At 38.6% G+C, this 20,442-nt stretch overlaps 1 protein-coding gene across 9 annotated transcripts in view; it reads right to left on the bottom strand.

Annotated features, from left to right (window-relative positions):
- Positions 1-640: 640 nt before the first annotated feature.
- PRMT7 (protein arginine methyltransferase 7) overlaps positions 641-20,442 on the bottom strand; it is a 44,863-nt gene continuing 25,061 nt past the window's right edge. For 7 of the 9 annotated variants that reach the window (XM_044987065.1, XM_044987071.1, XM_044987068.1 and 4 more), the window contains 9 exons: positions 20,005-20,143; positions 19,311-19,394; positions 16,580-16,627; positions 13,782-13,871; positions 11,923-12,084; positions 5,065-5,139; positions 3,345-3,505; positions 1,511-1,607; positions 641-857 (listed from right to left, as the gene is read on the bottom strand). In XM_044987065.1, coding sequence (XP_044843000.1) covers positions 696-857; positions 1,511-1,607; positions 3,345-3,505; positions 5,065-5,139; positions 11,923-12,084; positions 13,782-13,871; positions 16,580-16,627; positions 19,311-19,394; positions 20,005-20,143 — 1,018 coding nt within the window. In that variant the 3' untranslated portion in view covers positions 641-695. Of the gene's footprint in view, positions 858-1,510; positions 1,608-3,344; positions 3,506-4,493; positions 4,650-5,064; positions 5,140-11,922; positions 12,085-13,781; positions 13,872-16,579; positions 16,628-19,310; positions 19,395-20,004; positions 20,144-20,442 lie in introns of those variants that run through there. The other 2 variants (XM_044987073.1, XR_006573411.1) reach the window with 2 other exon arrangements.

Raw genomic sequence — 20,442 nt, 5'->3', positions numbered from 1 at the left:
AGGCCTCTTCAGAGCTGCAATGCCTTAGACACCTGCTGAATCCAAATGTTGTCACAAAATACTTTATCACAGACAACTTTTCTGTAATTAGTCACAACCTGCAAAAAGTTTCTTGGGTATCATTAAGTGGTTTCCCTTTCCATATTAAATGCACTACTTTTTGAATGTCCCCACATATCCCATCATGGGATTTCTACTGGTAGAGTTTGAAGTCAACATCCCATATTCTGAATACAACAGTGACAGATGCTATACAAAACAGAGGTAAATAGATTAATTTTACTGTCCTAGCAAGGGACTAGATAAATTACCAGGTTAACACATTTTCAACTAATGTCAAAGCAGGATTTAATCTGTTCATCCCTTAGGATGCTAAATTAATGTTTAAGATTTAAGAAATTTGCTTTAGATCCCCAAAATAACCTCAAAGCTCTTCAGTTCTCATGCTATAGCAGGCAATGACAGATGGATTTATAGTCCGATCAGCATTATGCCATCTGGCAAAACCCAGCAGGTGCTTTTCTCTCTCCTTCTCCAGTTGTGTACTTTGAAAACAAAACCAGATACACTTGAGGTAGGTTACAAAGCAGTCAGTTTGATCACAATAAAATCTTTGCTGTAAAAAGGAAACACTATCACCATCTCTCAATATATTTATTATAACTTAGAAAAGTGTCAAGTAAAAGCAGAATGTTTCATGATAATGGTTTAAAACTCATGGCAATCTTGCCTGTCTTTGGGTTAAAATTTATAGCGTACGTGATAGCACTAGGGAGGTCTGTTGGAGTTTCTGGTTCAAGAGCAGAACTGAAGAAATAGACAGCTTGCTTGCAGTGGGGATTCCATTTGCAATTGCCCTGTAGAAAAAAAACAAAAAATAGTGCACAATTCCAAGACACTAAGCAGTAATACCCTGATACTCTTAAAAATAAGAGAAAAACAGTTCTTGTCACCAGTCCAAACACACAGATCAACATTTACCATTCTCTCACCTTTGATTACATCCCTGTCAACTCTTACAGGAGTGATATATTATCCATTTCCCCAGCTGCAACATTTTGTATTGCACAGTGCAGTGTGAAAAAGAAAATAATAATTTGGTCACAGCACACTTAAGGTGCGATGAAGTTAGTGAATATTTATTGTTCTTTTCCCTCAAAATGTTTTGCTTTTACTGAATTAGGCAGAGCAAAATGAATTAATCATAACTTCAAACTACAGATGGGTCTGAGCTGTGAATTTTAGCTCCAGAACTACAGCAGTGTTTGGATTTGGTTCAGACCTCTGTTTAAACTACTTTTTTCGCATCTAAATAGACAATTCTACTGGCATTGTACTTACATAGTACTACAATGAAGTGTAGTGAACAACTAAATCTAATAAAAAGCAGCACCAAGTAAGAGAGAACCAAGACAGTGTGTCCAGGAGAGGTGGATATTTCACTGTTATAAGTCTATAAACCTTTTCCTTTCTCTCAAAGAATACAGGTTAAATGAAATTAAGAAAATACCTTTTCATCTGATATCTGCACAAGTCCTGTGCTCACTGAGATATCAGCAGTCAGATGATATTCCATCCACAGAACTGCTCCATGGCTCTTCCCAGTCCTGGAAAGAAACAAGTAAATTGATTCTTTTCTGATAACTTTATAGAACACTTGTACCTAAAACAATGTATCTATTTTCTGTGAACACAGTATTTGTGTTTTATAGTATTCACCCAATCGGTTGCTTGGGGAGGAGCTGAGTAGCTGAATAGGTCAGTCATGGATGGCAACTGTATAACCAATTGCTGACCTGTAAATCTGACAAAATGCAGGGAAACTATATTGGAGCAGGCCATGAGTGTGTGTGTTTGGGTCCGTGATAATTAAAAATGTGTTTCAGGTTAGTAGGTAACAAGGCACACATTGTCAGGGAATCCTCCTCTTCCTGCCTGGAAGATTGGGTGAGAAGGGGTTTCCTCTGCCTTCATACCACATCGTTTCCCCCTTTTTTTCTGAATCCTACAGATGCCTTTACCACATCTGCTGTTTCACTTCATCCACCTCCACAGAGCTTGGCTGGAAGAGAGAAATACAGGACCAAGTCTGCATTCTATTTTCCACCGAGCCCCTAGTGCCTCAGGGGCAATCTCTGGCAGTATGGCTACACAAGTCATGCTGCCAGGGAACACAGCTGGTGCTGAAGCACAGGGAACGTGCACGGAACACACACACACACACACACACACACACACACACACACACACACAAACACACACCCCTCTCTCATGGATCTCCATGATCCACAAAGAATTCCCAAGTACCTGCCAGCTTTGGGGGCAGACTTTACGATCTATTCCGTAAGGTGGGGAGAAACCTCATACTTGCAATAAAATGAGAATTCCTCTCCTATCAAAGGATCCTCAGAGTCTTCTCTACCAGAGCTCCGTCCTGTGAGTTTTACCACAAGAAAGTATGATCTGGGCCACATAAGTACCCATAAAGTGTGTATCACACAGAGAAAGCCAAGTTACAGACATTTATGTTAGCATGACACAGTTTTGCCTTTAAATTTGAATAGAAGTCCTGAAGTAATGGAAGTTAAAACCAAGTTTTCTTACTTACAAGTTTTTGCACTATTTACACAGTATTTCAGAATTATAGTCTACACTGCAGAACTATTTGAAGTTATTTCAATTTTAGAGACATGTGGCTATGAAAAGCCAGTTGGAATTATCTCAAATATTATATGCAGGTGTATTTTAAGTAAATGTGAACTAGCTACCTACAAATATTGATAATTACAGCACAGAATGTTATATACTTACAGCTAGTAAAATGAAACCACCATAATTTGGAAGATAAACTATGTGCTGGTTCAGAAAGAGCTGATCAACCACAGAACAGATGGTTATATTTGGAAAGGGGAAATAAACATCCAGATCTTGGTCTGGTTGACCTAACCTATCAATTAATTCAATCAAATGGTTAATATTTAACTCATGATAACGTACTCTATACCCGTTTGTTCATATCCTCCTTAATAACAGTGCTATTTTTAAAATACAAGTCCCTTTCCAAGAAATGATGTACCTTTAATCTCTGTCCCAATTCCCTTTTACTTCAGCTGACAACTGACAGATCACTACCCACGAAGGTAGGTAAAGTCTGGGTTTGAGGGTAGGCAGCAAGAAGTTACAGTAGGGTATAGTTCTGAGTTTCTGTGGCTTTTGCAACTTCGGGTCACATGTTTAATACTATTTAAACGTGCTCCTGGATAGTTACCTGTAGTAATGTATAAAGCATTTGAGTGCAAGCAAAGGAAAAACTCATTATGCTTTTCTTAGACAATAATTCTCACCTTAACAGATTTACAGAGCCATCTGTGCCGAGAGTTTGTTGTGGTACAGTCAGTCTGAAGTCAAATGTCATAACCTCTTGAGGGTCAGACAGTGATTTGCAAGGGTATTCCCACAATGGGTGAGGCTCTGCCTCCTTGGACTCCCTAAAATTCAGAGAATTCTGAGGAAAGAGAAAACGCTTGGTAAAGACAATCAAGTTTGCATTTGACAAGCACACTCCTTAATCAGCTATGCTGGGTATAATGTATGATGTGGTTTGTGTGCCTCCTAGCTAGACTACAACAACATAGATAAGCATGAAGACATCAGCCCTTAGAAGATTCCAGCTAGTATACAGAATGCTGCACAAGTCTCGTCAGCAACACAGGCTATTGTGAAAACATTAAACCTGTTCTTCCTTCTCTAGACTTGCTTCCCACAGAATATCAAGTTAAGTTTATGAGAGCCCTGAAGACAGGGACAGACAATGGCCTGGCCCAGGTTGTCTAAAAGATCACTTAAAGCTCCAGCATGAGCACTGTGGTCAATAACTCTGGTCCTCAAGCACAACAGAACTTCCTATCACAAGGGTAAAGCTTATTTTATACAAGAAGCGGAGATTTCTGAGCTTTCTTGGGTGCCAGTCTCAGGTTGAGGAACCAGCTCCCATCACAAACCTTACCACTTTCTGTCCCAAAAGCAAGGTACACTTCTTTGACCTGCATTCTCTAGCACTCACATTCCCTAGCAGCATTTCCATAAAAGTTTTAAAATGTACCATTCCAAGACTCCATTGCACACACAATTCTCCCCTGGGAAGAGGAGAAGAGAAAGAATGACCCACACATTGGTTGCCCCTACTTTTTTGTTAACTGTAAAATCTGTATTAGAAGAACCTTCCTTTCTATGCACTATTCTTCATAAAGGCATTGTCAAGTTACTTATACATTCATTCATTTAGTGTCATGAAAACTCTGTTCTTGATAGAAAGATAAAGCAACTACTGGGACCTACCTACACAAACGCGCTCATTTAACAGCTATAGCTCCACAGCAGATGAAGTGTCTCTAAAACCGGTCACGTTAGAGAGGTCTTTCAGAAATACTTGAAAATGACCATACACAATTTTTGCAATAAAGTTGATTAGTCCTCAGGCTTTCCAAGCTCACCTCGTTACTGGTAATGGGACATGCCAGTAAAGTTGGTGTCAAAGGATTAACCACTACTAGCCACGACCGCCAGTAAAGTTGGTGTCAAAGGATTAACCACTACTAGCCACGTCTCATCGCTGGTTCTTGGAAAGCGTCTGAGTCTAAGTAACTGCACTGATTACAAGGGTGTGAGGAAAAGTAGTTAATAAAACTATTGCTAGATGATTTGATTTCCAGCATAAAATGCAATAAACTTTAGGAATACATTTTCTAATCCCTATTTTGAATCAACAAATACTATGTTTTCTGAATGCTTCAAGACAGCAAAACAGCTTTGTCAGATCAAAAAGAAATAGAAGGCTAAAAATCAAGAAAGGATTTTTCCCCCCAGGAATTACATTATGTCTAACTGAGAATACCACCGACATCACTTTAGGATGAAACAATGTTCTGTGTCACATGCACAGATGTAAAACACACATTATTCACTCATATCTTCCACTAAATTACAGCTCTTTTTCCTTGTAAAGTTAAAACTTAGCTATAATGTCACATTTTGCCAAAAAACTTTAGATGATCCCTCTCTTACCTTAATCATGTCATCCATAATGTGAACATCAAACCCTTCACAGGTACCACATGGGCTTCGAATTCGCCACAAGTCCTAAGGAGGAAAAGCAAGTATTCCTTTTAGGGAAGAATTTTACTTGTGAACCAAGCTCTTAACTATATACTGCAGCCAGTTGAAAAAGATAAGAAAAGTATTTTTTTTAAATGTTTTCAGGCCAGTTGAATCAGGGGATTAATAATGGGACATATCACCTTCAATCTTTGGGTCATAGGACAGAATACAGATCCAGTCCAGGTGCAACCTAAGGTTTTTACTATCTTAGTTTGTTGGCTTTTGTTAAAGAAGTGGTCTCAGTTCAGGTTCCAGAGGACAAATGCCTAAATCACAAGGGGTATCTTTTTGCTGCCTAGACACAAAGGGCATGTAGACTGTTATCCTTTCAGCAGTGGATCCTCCAGGTTGGGAGGCATGCTTGTGAGTCAGTGTGGAAACTCTGCATTTCTTCCACCTATGCTGTTCTATCACTGTGGATTAATACGAGACTGCAGTTATCTGGCACTTTTCAATTTAATTTTTTCCTGTAATTCTTACACGAAGACTGACAATTTTTAAAGTGCTGAACAGCACTTTACCTCAACCATTAAACTGAAGAAAGAAAACCACGTAGACCAGTGGTTTTTAATCTGTGGTCCACAGATCCCTGGGGGACTGCAGACTATGTCTAAGACTTTCAAAGGGCTCTACACCTCCATTCAAAACTTTTTAGGGGTCTGCAAATGAAAAAAAGGTTGAAAACCACTGATATAGACAAGCAGTTCTGCTAAATGAAAGAACATTTCTCTGGAGAATGTGTATTTTAGTTTTACTGTTGTAGCATAGGACATTTTCATTCTTGCTTCCTATTTATCTGCTATTCAGCTATAGCCTGATAAGACAAACCAAACTGAGTTTATTGAAGATAAATAAATTCTACATTAATCATATTTTGTTAACCCAAAGTATTTCAGCCTCTGAAATCAACCCACCTATATGCATCTATGAAGTGAACATTTTTTCCCTTCAGCTAGACTTTTTCCACTCATGATCAACAGGAAGAAATAAACTTTTCTTAAACCACATGGTCCAAATGCCTGTCACATGAGTATTTTGGTTCATGTTTAATAACCAGAGCTACATTAATGCTAAGGCAACACTAGAATCAAAAGTTGAAGCCACTGAGAACTGGAGGGCTCCACAAGTGAACATTTCTTACTGAGTTTTCTTTTTCTGGCTGTAAAGTTTGTTGCACTATTCCAGTCACAATCATACCAAGATCATCTACAAAATTACCTATTCTAGCTGGTTGAATGCATTTGCACAGACTAAAAAAAAAAAAAAATTGTGGCAGATCTAGTTTCAAAACACTTGCCTGAAAGTTCAGAGCAGCATCTATACATTTCACCTAGTAATAAGTACACCTTAGTACATATCCTGGATGCACTGTGAGATTACTAAAATCAGGTTTTTAAGGAAATGCATATAGTGTGTAGTAGTGTTCCTAAAAACAAAGGGAAAATAAATCCTTAAGAATGGACACCGTCGTCTAAAATAAACAATATATCAATTCTATTTCTACAGCATGGAATCTGTATTACGATTACGAATGATAAGCAATCCTTTTAATACAAGTCAAAATGCTACCACACAGATGGATACAAAATTATCCTGCCCTCATACTCTGCCTTGCCTACTGGAAATCAGGAGGCAAGGAAAAAGGGTATACCGAAGTCAAATATTTTGGACAAGTAGACTAGGGGAGTGAAACAGGTTTCTGGTAAGGTGCACTGGTCCCAAATAAGTTGGATGAAGGAAAAGTGTTTTGTTTATGTAGTGGACAGTTGAAGAATTTGGGATTAATGCTCTATGAGAGATTTTTGCATATCCTTAATAGTTTTGTTTCAGAACTAAAAAAATGCTACTGTCACTAAAGGCATGGCTGTTTTTATAGTTCACTGAACTTTTATCACTGTTCAGAGCATAAAATAATAAAACACTACCTCTAAATGCACGTACTAGAAACTTAGAGCAGATAATCAAATTGCTCAAAATATGTTATAGTCACAAAAAGGATAATATTGCCATTGCTTTAAAAAGCGGGTGTGGCAGTTGTGCAATCCTGCATGTATATCCACAACCATTCCTTCTGATGTAGGCCCTATTGAACGCTTACACAGGATGAAGCTTGTACCCAATCTTGTATCTAATAATATGGGAATGACATTTTGAGAGATGTGGCATTAATCAGATTAGAGTATGGCTCTAAATCATGAAAACCTGCATTTCTCAGATATTATGCCTTAGATAAGGCAAGATGCAGTTTGTCAATGGAATAAAAATGATCTTTTGACAATAAATGCAGCATGGTCAAACTAAACCTCTGTTTGTAATTTACCATACTACTAAGAAACCACAGAACTAGAAGCACAGGTATAGTTCTGAATCTGGTCCCCTAAGCCTACATCTTACACAGCGAAGGAAAAAAACTCAGTTTCCGAGCGACAGCCAACTCGGGCTCACAGGGTTGTTTCATTGCTGTGTAGACTTCCAGGCTTCGGCTCTGGGACCCTCGCACCCCACAGCAATGGAACAGCCCAGCGAGCCCGAGTCAGCTGCGGGTTTTCTTGGCTGTGCAGACATACCCTCACAAACCAAAAGCTGACCAATTATGGAACCTTTGTCGTAAATAAATCCTATTGTACTCTCTAGAGTCTTGTGTTCTTCAGTCAAAAAATATACATCTTCCACTCAGGTTGGGAGAAAAAGCATTTAAAATACCTGGGATTAAAATACTCAAAATAGATTTGTGTTTCAGAAGGAAAGGCCAATATATTAAAGCCACCAGCTACAGAATCTTTCATACAAGATCTAAATGAAGGATGTAGGCATTATTACCTTCTCAAGCAATTACCTGCAGTTTTGCTAGCTTCGCCCCCTCTTCCCCCCCAACAGATTTCTTTAGAAAGCTGAACTGTTTTATGGTTCCTCAAAATGGACATTGCACCACCTTTGCATGCCTGGTGAGTTTATTTTACCCATTATGTAGTTCTTTGTACTCTGCATTATGAACATATATCAATATTCCCCTGGATATTTGAACACCACCACCCACTGAAGCCATGAAATTATTGTAAAGCAGTCTTTGTTATGTCATCTGCTTCTTTGCTTATTACTGTCACATTTTCCTGCAGCAGACTCCAAAACCTGATCTCAAAAGTCCTTCTGAGTTGGGGCTCTGTTTCTTTCTTCCTCACCATACTTCTCCCTCCAATCCATTATAGTTCTTACCATGAGGGTTAAGAATCCTAAAATAATTGTAATTGTAGGCTCAAACAGACACTTGGTGACAAAATCAGATAAAAAAAACTTTAAGATTGGTCTTCAATGGCATAGTGAATGCAGAGATAACTGCCACTAAAATCACCTAACAGAATGTTCTGGGAACATGTCAGTGTTCCAGATGAGTTGCTTTTGTACCTGATTCTTTTTCAAATTGAACTTATCTGAAGAAATGCCAAAGTTTCATAATATCCCTAACTAAAATCTGTCTTACAGCATGCATGCTGTGTACTGAAATGTTTCTGAACCTTTAAACGTAACACAAATTGGGCACACGGTGCTTTGATGAAAAACGCGCACTCAGACAAGCCATTACAGATGTAAGTGTTTAGTCTTCCACAGCATGATTAGCCGTTATCCTACACATCAGATCTATTACTTCAAAGAGCAGCATTACTTCAGAAACATTGCAAACTGTTCTGTATTCTCAGAGCAGCCTAGACAGGAAGAGTAATAAGGTCCTAGGAACAAAGAACAAAACACCCCTGATCATCAAAACAAAGCTGAACAGTCGTTTTAGAGGTCCATGTTATCAGATGCTACAGGAAATCTGAAAGCATGAAGACCTCTACAAAACGTGAGTGCTAGTTTAGCAGAACAAGAAGTTACACAAAGTCTTTCCAGAATTCACGAAGAACTTTTACAACTCATTATTATAACAGACAACACATAGTATCAACTGAGGATTTGCCTCATTATTTCTACAAAGAGGAATGAGGTGGGGGGAATATGCAAGACTCTGAACTGCATATAATTTTGACATGTTATTACTAGCCTTTCCCTTTCTTGTGGCAGGATTCTATCACTCAGACAGAGGCAGAGTTATTTCCTATGAAGGATTTTACTAGCTATAGTGCGGTCAAAACTGCCCTTCAGCAACAGTTACTGGAAGACAGCAGCTCTTATTGTATCTAATGAGTCAATGAACAGGTAGTATTTCAGTTCAATGGTCATCTATTTACAAGACCGTTGTGCCAATCTTTAGTGGAGGAGCAAACTCACCAGTTTCAGAAAGACTCATTTTATTCCCATTTATTGCTATAAAGAGCTAGCTCATCAATGTTTCCGCTCACACCAGGTCTTGTTCACTGAATTTCTACTTTACACAGAAGGTCACAGTTATGCCAGGAGCCAGATAAAGACTGTTCTAAATTATGCTGAATGCATCAAAAGCTAGGGTAATTATGAAGCATCTCTAACCAGCCTTCTATCCAATAACCTTTAGTACATTTGAAAGGATTTAGATCAATAAGTGGAACAAATAATTTAGTGCAATTCTCTGGAATGGTGGTGAATTTCCCCCCTTTTATGACATTTATCTTTTGGCCTTTAGATGCTCTGGATCTTCTAGGGTTATTCAACAGTGTCAAGGATTAAGAAATTTATGCTTAACCTTTTCTTTAACTGCAGTCATCACTTAGGTTATATTTTATATAAAAACCGATCAAAGAAAGGCCTATAGAACAAATGGTTTCTGCTCTCCATTCATTCATGCTGCAGGAAGAAAAGGCCAAAATCAGCACACTCTCTGAGGGAGGGGAGAAGAACCCCACTACTATCTTTAGCACCATAAGACTTGTTAAATTACAGAGCTTTCTTGTACAATGAAATTTATTCAAAGCAGCTTAAATTTTCATAAGTGACTATGATTGTTGGTGCTTCAGTTTTCGAGTGTTCAACTTGACACATCATACAAGGGCCCAACTTTCAGAGGGTAGGAGCTCATCACATTGTGAGAATCAGGCTTTTCATTAAGTCTTGAGCTGGGCATCCAAAAATTAAGGCACTCAAAATCACTAGTCATTTTGGAAAATTTAGGCCATGTCTATTTTAAAGCCACACAGATACAGAATTCTAAACCAAGTAAATATTCTAACATCATGGGTTTCATTGTACATGAAAAAAAATCCAAGGAATATTTACAGTATTAGTTGATTACCAAAACAAATTTGCTGCTTGACACACTTTGTTTTATCAAAAACAGACTTGTGTTTCCAAAGCAGACAGCTTAGCAATACTGGTTACATGGACCTGCCCTTCATGGATTTATTCTCAGGAGGAAGAGCTAAACATCAAATGGCTGGATATGAGGATGAGCGTTCAAGAAGCTTAAGGAGACCATCCTGCTCTAGGTATGTATTTAACTGCCACTGCCAGCAAAGGGAGCTGTGCGCGCTTGTGTGTAACAAAGGAAGATATAACCCTAAGTCTGCAATGTTCTACTGTGCACCTTTATTCTTAATGGAAGAAAACTCATTTATCTATTGTTCTGTTGTGTGAGTGCAACACATTAATGTTTTGTAATGTTATGTTTTATAACACACTATATTTGATATGACACACTAAACAGCTCTCAACAGCTTGTCTTTCCTCAGGATAAGAAACTTTTTATATGATGGAGACAAAGGCAGCACTGATTAATAGCTATGGAAAGATTAAGGATCAATACAGATTATTTATACCTACAAAAGACATTATACATTTTTAATGAACTACAGACATCTTGTCTGAATGGCTTTTCTACCCTCACTATGAGTGATAGGCAAGTTTGGCTAGAGATGTACAGAGAGGTAAATACAAACGTGTTGTAAAACAGGGACTAATCCCAGGTCTCCCAAGTCCTAGGTAAGTGCAAAAAACTTGGACCATCCTTCCTCTGGTCTACTGTAAAGCAAACCCACATGATGATCATGCATCTCCTCATTTGATCAACTTGAAAAAGAAGTCACTTTTCTCTGAGTTCTTTTAAAAACCTATTGTGGTTACAAGCAACACCTATGATTCCTAAAATTGAAATGGGAGAGGAGCTAGTACATAAGATAATTATTAAGATGTGGTCCATGATATGAAAAGGTTGAGATTCACCCCTCCACTAGAATGTTGCAAACTTAACATTAAAAATTACTATAAGTTGCTGTACCCTGCCCAGTCTTATAACTGAAAAGTGTCATTTATAGTTTAACTTACAATTTTTCAGAACACAGCACTTCTTGGCAAAACAATTTTGATTTATTTCCAATAGTTTCTCTTCACTCTACAGATCAATTTAAAAATATTCACACCATTTGATTGTAAAAAACCCAAACCTTCAGTTTCAAAGTGACAGGATCTTGGTTTCTGCTGTGCAGAGAGAATGAAAAAAATAGCAGTGTTTCAGTTGCTGATTTGTCTTTAAAAAAATGCAGTCTTCCATCCTGAAGTGCTTTTAACTCTCTGAAGCACAGCACCTAATGAATGTGTAAAACAGTGTATGCCATGCAGACTGCTAAAAACTTAATTTGTTCTTCCAATAAAAAATAAGTTCAGGTCTTTAAGGACTGAAAGGACAACACACTGCGTTCAATCTGAGATGACAATTGCTCTCATTTTGCTCTGTTGTGATGCTGAAAATACAAGGTGCTCAGCTATGATAAACCTGAAATGTAAAACACTGTTGAGGAGAGCCAATTTGGTTCTGTTTTGACTATGTAAATATAATCTGCATAATTCCAACCATCTCACCTTGAACTCCACGACCATCATGTAAAGGGAAGCAGACTGTGGCAGGACAGTGACATCATCTGTGAGGTGGGCTGCCACAGCTGTCCTAGCATACAGAAAATATAGGTTGTGCCATGGTAATAGGCTTGTAGTGAAAAATGGTTCTCCAATGAGGACTGAGACCTTGACAAAAAGGAAATGCAAAGGCATTTTAAAAAAAGAATAACGACTCAAATAAGCAAGCAATTTACAGAACTCCTAGCTTGTCATATTGCAATGTTAGTACGTAAAGCCATCCAAAAGTGAGGCTCCCTTTTTCTGCTGCATATTCTGTATTGCAGAATAGACAAGTGTATCTGTTTTTTAGAATTCACTGGCAAACAAAGATATTTTCCTATAATACTAAGTGTGAGGCAAATTTAATTATGATTAGATGTGAAGAGTTTTGTAACTGAATTCTGATAAGGATGTGAGCAACCAACACTTCTAGATAGTCAGTCTTTGACCCTGGGTTCAGGATATTTTACTGTTCCACGTAGAGCTCATCCACATATAAAAGTTGTGCCACTTTGGCTTTAACTTATCCCCTACTGTGAATGCAGTTCTACTGATACAGATGTGCTAATACCAGTATAGCTTATTCTCATGCAAGTATAATGTATCTTTATACCAATAAAACTACAGCCATGCTAGGAGGTGGTTGTACAACTATTGTGTTTAAAAATAAATCAGCACACTAAGCAACAGTCAGTATTACCATAACACCTAGGAGCCCTGCTCATGGATCAGGATTCCATTGTGCTAGATCCTGTACAAACACAGAACAAAGAGCTGGTTCCTTAGAACTTATGTATAAAACACGAGCTGATGATGATGGATACTGACAGGTGGAGAACCACAAGGAAATGATGAGACAATACTGGTCAGCATGAGAGGCAGTGGTCTCAGCACATCAGTCGCTTAACCAGTGTCAAGTTTTTTGTGGTCATCATGGCAACGGAAAATTTTAAAGGAGGGTTCTAACGGGGGATGTGGTAGCGTTGCAGGTGTTTACAGGAAGCTCCTTCCAAAAATGAGAGGCAGCGTGGGAGAAAATACAAAGGTGCTTGTTTAGAAATGTAACAAGTGAGTGATGGAGGCTGGCGTCATGGGCCAATCAGAGGCAGGAGTCAACTTCTCAACAGTGAATAACAGAGGATAGGTAAAGTGGGGATAGGCCATGAAGGGTCTTGAAAATGAAGACAAGTAGCTTAAGTTTGATGCAAAGGACAAGGGGGAACCAGTAGAGGGATATGAAGTGGGCATGGCACAGTGAAAACAACAGGTTAGGAAAATGATCTTTGCAGATACATTCTGAAGGGATATGAGTGAAGACCAGGCCTCATTTATTTTCCAGTGGGACAGAATCTGGACTACTTACTCACTGTTACACTACAGACATGAAGAGAATAGACAGACAGCTTTGGCTTTAACAGAATTGATTGGAGCTATTCTATCCCAATAGAACAGTGTTTCCTAAACTGTGTTCCGCAGAACACTGGTGTTCTGCACGATGTGAATAGATGTTCCGTGAAAGACTCTTGCACTTGATTTTTGTACTACTTTATATGCACTTTCCAGTTAGAAATTGTTAGTTCAAGTTATTTTAAATTGTATTGTTGCTTTGTTTTATAAAATAAAATATATTTGAGCATAAATAACGCAATTTTTTACTTGAAAACCAAACGACTACAAAATAATATTATAAGTGTTCCATAATAGGCTAAAAAGTGTTCTGTGGCCAAAAAAGTTTGGGAAACGCTGCAATAGAAAGGAAAGGTACTTTTCAATCTGTTTATTATAAGTGTTTTTAGTGCCAAAACAAGGCAAGTGTTACTTACCTTTTTATCTTCCAAATCAGAAGCAGTCAGTAATTCAGGACGTTTCTCTATTATTTTAATTTTATCTTCTACATGGTTGGCTTTAAATATCTTAAAGAGAAAAGTAAGTCATTTATACTTTTTCCTTTAGTACAACTTTGAGTGTTTCATATTTTGACTTTAGAATAAGCTACTATTTTAAACAATGTTCTGAAGATGGAAACCACAATCTGGAAGGTAAATTCATAAACCCAAACTAATTAGTGGTTCTTCTCACCATGTGAGTCTTCAGTAAACAAATACCAGAATACTGAAAACCTTTATTTGATATTCACAAGGGAAAATACTTTGAAATATATGTAAATTTTATTTTAGTTAAGTAATGATACATCTACAGATACCTTGTTTCTGGGCATGAGTGATTAAAATTTAAGTAAAAACTATGCCACACTAGATCAAACCACTGATATATCACATCAGTTATCTGGCCTTTGTCATTGCCTATACCTGATATTTCACTAAGACAGGAGTCAACAGATAACACTGCACCAGACTTCAGTAAGTGTTCTGTTTGTGTGGCATATGTTTATGTTGGAGACTTCCTGCTGTTAATAGAAGAATCACTATATGTCTACCACACTGTCATTTTTATATGTATCTATACATATACACACTTTTGTTTAATGATCAGAATTGTATTTTGTTACCAGAACACTACATCTTGGCATCACCATTAGTTTCTCATTTTTAACGTTGGAATCATAGGACTGGAAGGGACCTTGAGAGGTCATCTAGTCCAGTCCCCTGCACAGTATTTTCTAGACCATTCCAGACAGGTGTTTGTCTAACCTGCTCTTAAAAATCTCCAATGATGGAGATTCCACAACCTCCCTGGGCAATTTATTCCAGTGCTTAACCACCCTGACAGTTAGGAAGTTTTTCCTAATGTCCAACCTAAAGCTCCTTTGCTGCAATTTAAACCCCTTGCTTCTTGTCCTATCCTCAAAGGATGAGAATCCCATACCTGGACACCACCATAGAAAACTATATTTCTTTAACACAAATCCTGCAGTCTGGAAACTTTGCAAATGTGAATGGTTTCCTATGTTTTTCACAAAGTCGGAGACTTACATTTCTCAGGATCTGAGTCAGCAAGAAGATACTAGGTAGGGTTGAGGACCATATCAACGCTTCATGCTTCAGGGATTAAATCAATCTCTATTAGTAATTAGGATGAGATCTTCGTGTGGGGTCAGATTATCCTCCTACTGCAGGGTTTCTTGCACCTTACTTTGAAGCATCTGGTGCTGGCCAATGTCAGAGGCAGGACACTGGAGTAATGGGGTTGGATCCAATATAGCAATTCCAATGGTCCCAGTGTTAACTGGAGTCACAGACACAAACCTCAGTAGAGATGACATTATCCCCAAATTTCTTTTCCTTATAGTGCCTCACAACCTTGAATACTGATAGCTCTTTCCATATATACCACAAACATACTGCAATACATATGAGATGCTACTATACTAGAATAATCTGCTTTATTATTAAAGGAACCTAAGCATCAGATATCAGAGGTCAATAAATCAACTGTATAAATGTTTAGACTTACTGACATCACCTGAATTCTCTTAGCCATGAGAACAGCCATACTGGGTCAGACCAAAGGTCCATCCAATATCCTGTCTTCCCGCAGTGGCCAATGCAGGTGTCCCAGAGGGAATGAACAGAACAGGTAATCATCAAATGATCCGTCCTGTCACCCATTCCCAGCTTCTGGTAAACAGAGGCTAAGGACACCATCCCTGCCCATCCTGGCTAATAGCCATTGATGGATCTATCCTCCATGATTTTATCTAGTTCTTTTTTGAACCCTGTTATAGTCTTGGCTTCCCCAACATCGTCTGGCAAAGAGTTCCACAGGTTGACTGTGAGTTGGAACATGGATGAGTACAGAATGCATGGATTAATAGTCCTCCTTATACATCAAAGCCCTTTTCAAAAGTAGATGCTAATAGCCACATTTTACAGAAAAAGAAACAGAGAAAGTGACTTGCCCAGGTCACACAGCAAGCCAGCATCAGAGCTGGGAACAGAAACCCATCTCTCAATTCACTGGACCATACTCCCTCATCTCCTAATGTAGTAGTGCACCCGATTCTGTGAGATGCTGAACACACTTCACGCCCATTAGAATCAATCAGAATAGAGGGCGCTTATCACCTCTAAGGAGGCACTCACCCTTTTGCAGAGTCAAGGACATTAATTGCATACTGTGACCTCATTAGAGCATTGTGGATATCATGATAAGTCCAATCACCTCACCAGGTGATTCTTTGTACATCATCTGACCTCTCACAGCTACAGATGGACTAGCTCCAAAGTATCAATGATACTGCTGCCAAACACATTATTTGGTTCTGGAGGACAGATTGTTTTTGGAGTGAGGGGGATGGAGGAAAAAGATGGTCAGTTAGACACATCTTTTGCTCAGTATGTCAGTTTTGTAACACCTGTCAATTTTATTCTCACAGTTTCTACAGTAAGGGGACATTTTGAACACTGACTACTAGAAAATCCGAAGCCAAATTCAACAGAATCAAATGACTGATGCTACTTTGGTATATTACACAATTTTTCCAAGGAAGTCTTGTCAAATTGGATGATCAAATATGTTAAAGTGGATTTCATCCCTAGATTGCTGATGCATCCATGACCATCGTTATTTATCTGGCATGCCTTGTGTGCTGGACTTCATGAGACTGTGAAACCTACAGGGAGTCCACTTATTTGTTTAAGTAAAAGGATTAACTACTCACTTTCTCCATGAGACAATGGGATACTGCAGAGTTCTCTACTGTAAACACCTAGAGAGAATACTGTACAATCAATCATACTGGTTTAAACACTCAAAATGCATTAAAATGATTTCATACATATTCAGTGTTATGGTTCTGTGGCATGCTCATAAATATCCAAGTGAACTACACATGCTCATTTTTAGCTCATGACAGCAATACATGTTTCACTTTTCTTTGTTACATTGTCTCTATAAAATAAGATCACTGCAGAACTACAAGTTAAACTTTGCTTGCACAGCTGTAAAATGAACAAAATTTGACTGTAGAACACAGGCAAATCCATCTTATTTTCTTAAAATTAAATTGCAACAGAACCTCATTAATCCAAACTCTGGTTAATTGCAAATCCAAATAGCCACACTACACAGATTTCAGAATTTGCAGTTTATTGAAGCACAGATTACCAAGATTCTACTACAGTTGGGGTTAGGAAGGACAGATCACACTCCCTGTGGGACAACAAATGTGTCATTATGTCAACTCCTGGTCCCACTCCAGTACTTAATGACCTCGTGAAACGGGGTAGGGCACTTACAACTGGCCATAATGCCAGTGCTCCACACCCACTGGGTCTCACTCCTTGAGTGTGGCTTAATATGATCGTACTGTACTAGTTGGAAATACCACTGAAATGCATTACAGCATACACACCTTTTGACACATGGGCACCCAGTCTAGACTTAGTCAACATTTTTCTATATTTGACATCTCATTAATTCTCATTTTTATTTCTTTAGAGCTTGTTATTAAGCTATAAGCGTTCTCCAAGTCTGGTGCACTGGGGAGATCTTTTCATGTGTTTAAGTATTTCAAAGGAAATGAAGCATATACCCACCCACCTGCCATGCCCAGAGGACAGCTTTACTTCACTCTGCAAATCAAATCTGGACGAAATTGCCACCTGAATCCTCCACAGTTATACCACTGCTTCCATTATTCATCATGACTGAAGAAGACACACAACTGTACACTTCTACCCCTCAGAAGACCCTTGCTATAAGCCTCCAGAACACCAAGATGAGTTTCTCACAAATGGAAGACAGGTGCAGCAGCCACACACCAGCCTGTTGTCAGCCAAGCATGAGTCACAAATGAAGCTGTGTGCATATAACATCACATTATGTGTGTAATTTGGGCTTTGAGAAGTCGTGGCAAATGGTTGCCAGCCACTTAACTCACTGAGTAGTGCAGCCATAATTTTTCTGCCAGACAAAAACAAAATACTTGCATTCGCCTACTGAAGGGCTTGTTTTGCCAGAGATCTGTGCCTAAATGGCAAAACAATGTTGAATACTTTCTTTCTCACTGCATCTTTTATGATTGTTAATTTAGGCATCAATTAGCAATAGCATGCAGCTGTAAGAATATCTGAGCACCTAGGACAAACCAAAGTGTTCAATATGTGTTAACTAGAGACACCAAAGTACTACGGAAGAGGGAACATTCCCTTCCTCAATCAGGGGATTACTTTTTAGAGCACAATTTTCAGAAACTATCTAAGAGACTGAAATTAATCACTGTTCATTTTTGAGTCATCATCCTTGATGTTGATTACAAACAATTTAACTAAGTTAATTTCAACAGTTGCAAGGAAAAGTGCCGGCGATCTTGGAGTTTTGGAATCATGAGCTAGTTAGTTTATTGAAGAGTCACTGGAATAGGCTACCACATGGTTATGCTTAGGCTTAGGCTTGTCACTAGACTAGAACTTAACCTGTCAAAATCTCAAGTACTGTCAAGTAGGGTGATATAGTGGGGACTATATTGTTGGGACAGATAAGGGATTCTGCAGTTTTTTTATGCACAGCCTTTTTACACTTACACTGTGGATGTGTATTTCTTAAACACTGCCCAATTATCAACTCTACAGAGCTGCATTATCTATTTTCTGCCACTAATTCACTCTCATACTTACAGATTAGTGAAGGTATTAAAAAGCTTAATTAAAAAAAACCCTTAAAAAAAAAGAAGGAGTGAGAGAAATGGTTTGGGCCTCAGTCCACACACAGGTGGCTATCACAAATGGATCATCTAGCAAATAGCATAAGAAACTCATACCTGGGGTGATGAGATGTGCCCAGAAATTACATAACAAGTTCCCAGCTATTCAGTCTCAGAGTGAAGTATGTTTTAATTTGAATGACCCTGTCAGAAAATGAAACTAGTGGCATCACAACAGCCCAACTGTGGCTGGGGATAGGAACTGGGTGAGGGAAGGGAAATGGATGTGCAACATGTAGGTAACATACATAAAATACTTTGAGTACTGGGTGTCTCTCACAGTTACACTCACTCCATTTCTCACTAGAGAATAAACCTAATCCCACCCCAGAATAGCACAGGAACGGTAAGCAACAAAAGGAGAAAGTTACCTACTCTTCTCACAGTGAAATGAACATTAACAGCAAGAGAGGTAATTCAGAAAGGAACCAATGAGGAAGCGCAGGACACAGCTGGAGCCTTTGGCTACAGTTTGGGTTATAAGTAACAAAAAATGGCAGCTGCTCCTGCTGTATAATCTAGAGTTTGGCTGTCGCATACAGCTGAAGTTCACCTCCGCTGCTGATCTAGTGGACTGGACCTGAATATTACTAAAAAGCAACACTGAAATGTTCCAGAGGGCTGAAAACATCTGTCTAAAAAACAAAGACCAAAAAAAAAACCAACAGGAAACAGTGAAGTATTATACCTGCTCTGCTCCAAGATACTGAGCCAACAGAGGAAGCAGGCTGCCATCACTGATGCAGAGGCAAATACTGTCTTTTTCCAGCACCTGCAGAAAATAAGACAAGTTGTCAGCATTATTCTTATTTCAGATTTAAAAGTTTTCAGACAGAATTTCTATGATAGGAATTTGGGGAGCTAAAAATCAAACCAAGAAATATCATCTGCAAGAGTTTTTTCCAAGCAGAAATTCAGAATATAAGATTTTAACAGAGGAGTACCAGAAGTGTTTATATCACCCCCAAAGTAGGTTGCAGAGAACTTACTACTCAGTCATCACACATGTACAAAACTCATGTTTTAGTTTCCTCTTGCAGTTACTAAAAGCCTGTCTGTGTCTCTTAGTGACTACTCTCAATAGCAGGGACTCTTTCATAAATAAATTACAGAACTAGAATGGGTTCACATTTATAAGGCTTGTGGATATCTGCAGTTCAAAATAATTTTGATACTATATATTTCATGACTAAGTCTGATTTAGTATTTCTAGCTCAGACAAAATGCAGTGTTCATTGTGAACAAACCTAGCACATACTCCCTTTGGAAAGGAACATGAACCACGCAGTAGTAATCTATTGGAGTGGAAAAATGCACATGGACACCCTGGTGGAGAGAGAAAGAGTTGATGTCACCATGAGTGGTGGAAGAACCTCACTCACTGTCATCAGAGCCTGGATGTACTGGTTTGTTCGATTCTGATCATTTAGCTCTCCAAAGCGTGGCCTGTTCCAAAGCAGATGAGCCTGACAGCTACAAAGAGGACTCCCAACATAGGCATCTTTTTTGTCCTCTTCATTTCTAAAATAGAATATGAAAAACCTTGTATGCAGTGCTTTTGTAGCTGTGTCAGTCCCAGGATATTAGAGAGACATGGTGGATGAGAGACAAGCTTTCATGCTTACAGCTCTGTGTAAGTTTGAAAGCTTGTCTCTCTCACCAACCGAAGTTGGTCCAATAAAAGATATTGTTTCTCATGAAAAACATTGACTGGAGTATCAGGTTATATGCTGTTCCAAATCAGCGAATGTGTGTGTTCTAACCAATGAACATATGAAATACAGATTACAGATGGCAGTTTACTAGTCAAGCTTTCCTGA

This window comes from Mauremys mutica, chromosome 14, assembly GCF_020497125.1.
Source record: "Mauremys mutica isolate MM-2020 ecotype Southern chromosome 14, ASM2049712v1, whole genome shotgun sequence".
Taxonomy (NCBI): domain Eukaryota; kingdom Metazoa; phylum Chordata; order Testudines; family Geoemydidae; genus Mauremys; species Mauremys mutica.
Note: the sequence above shows the minus strand (reverse complement) of the source record. Positions and strands in the feature narration are given on the sequence as shown.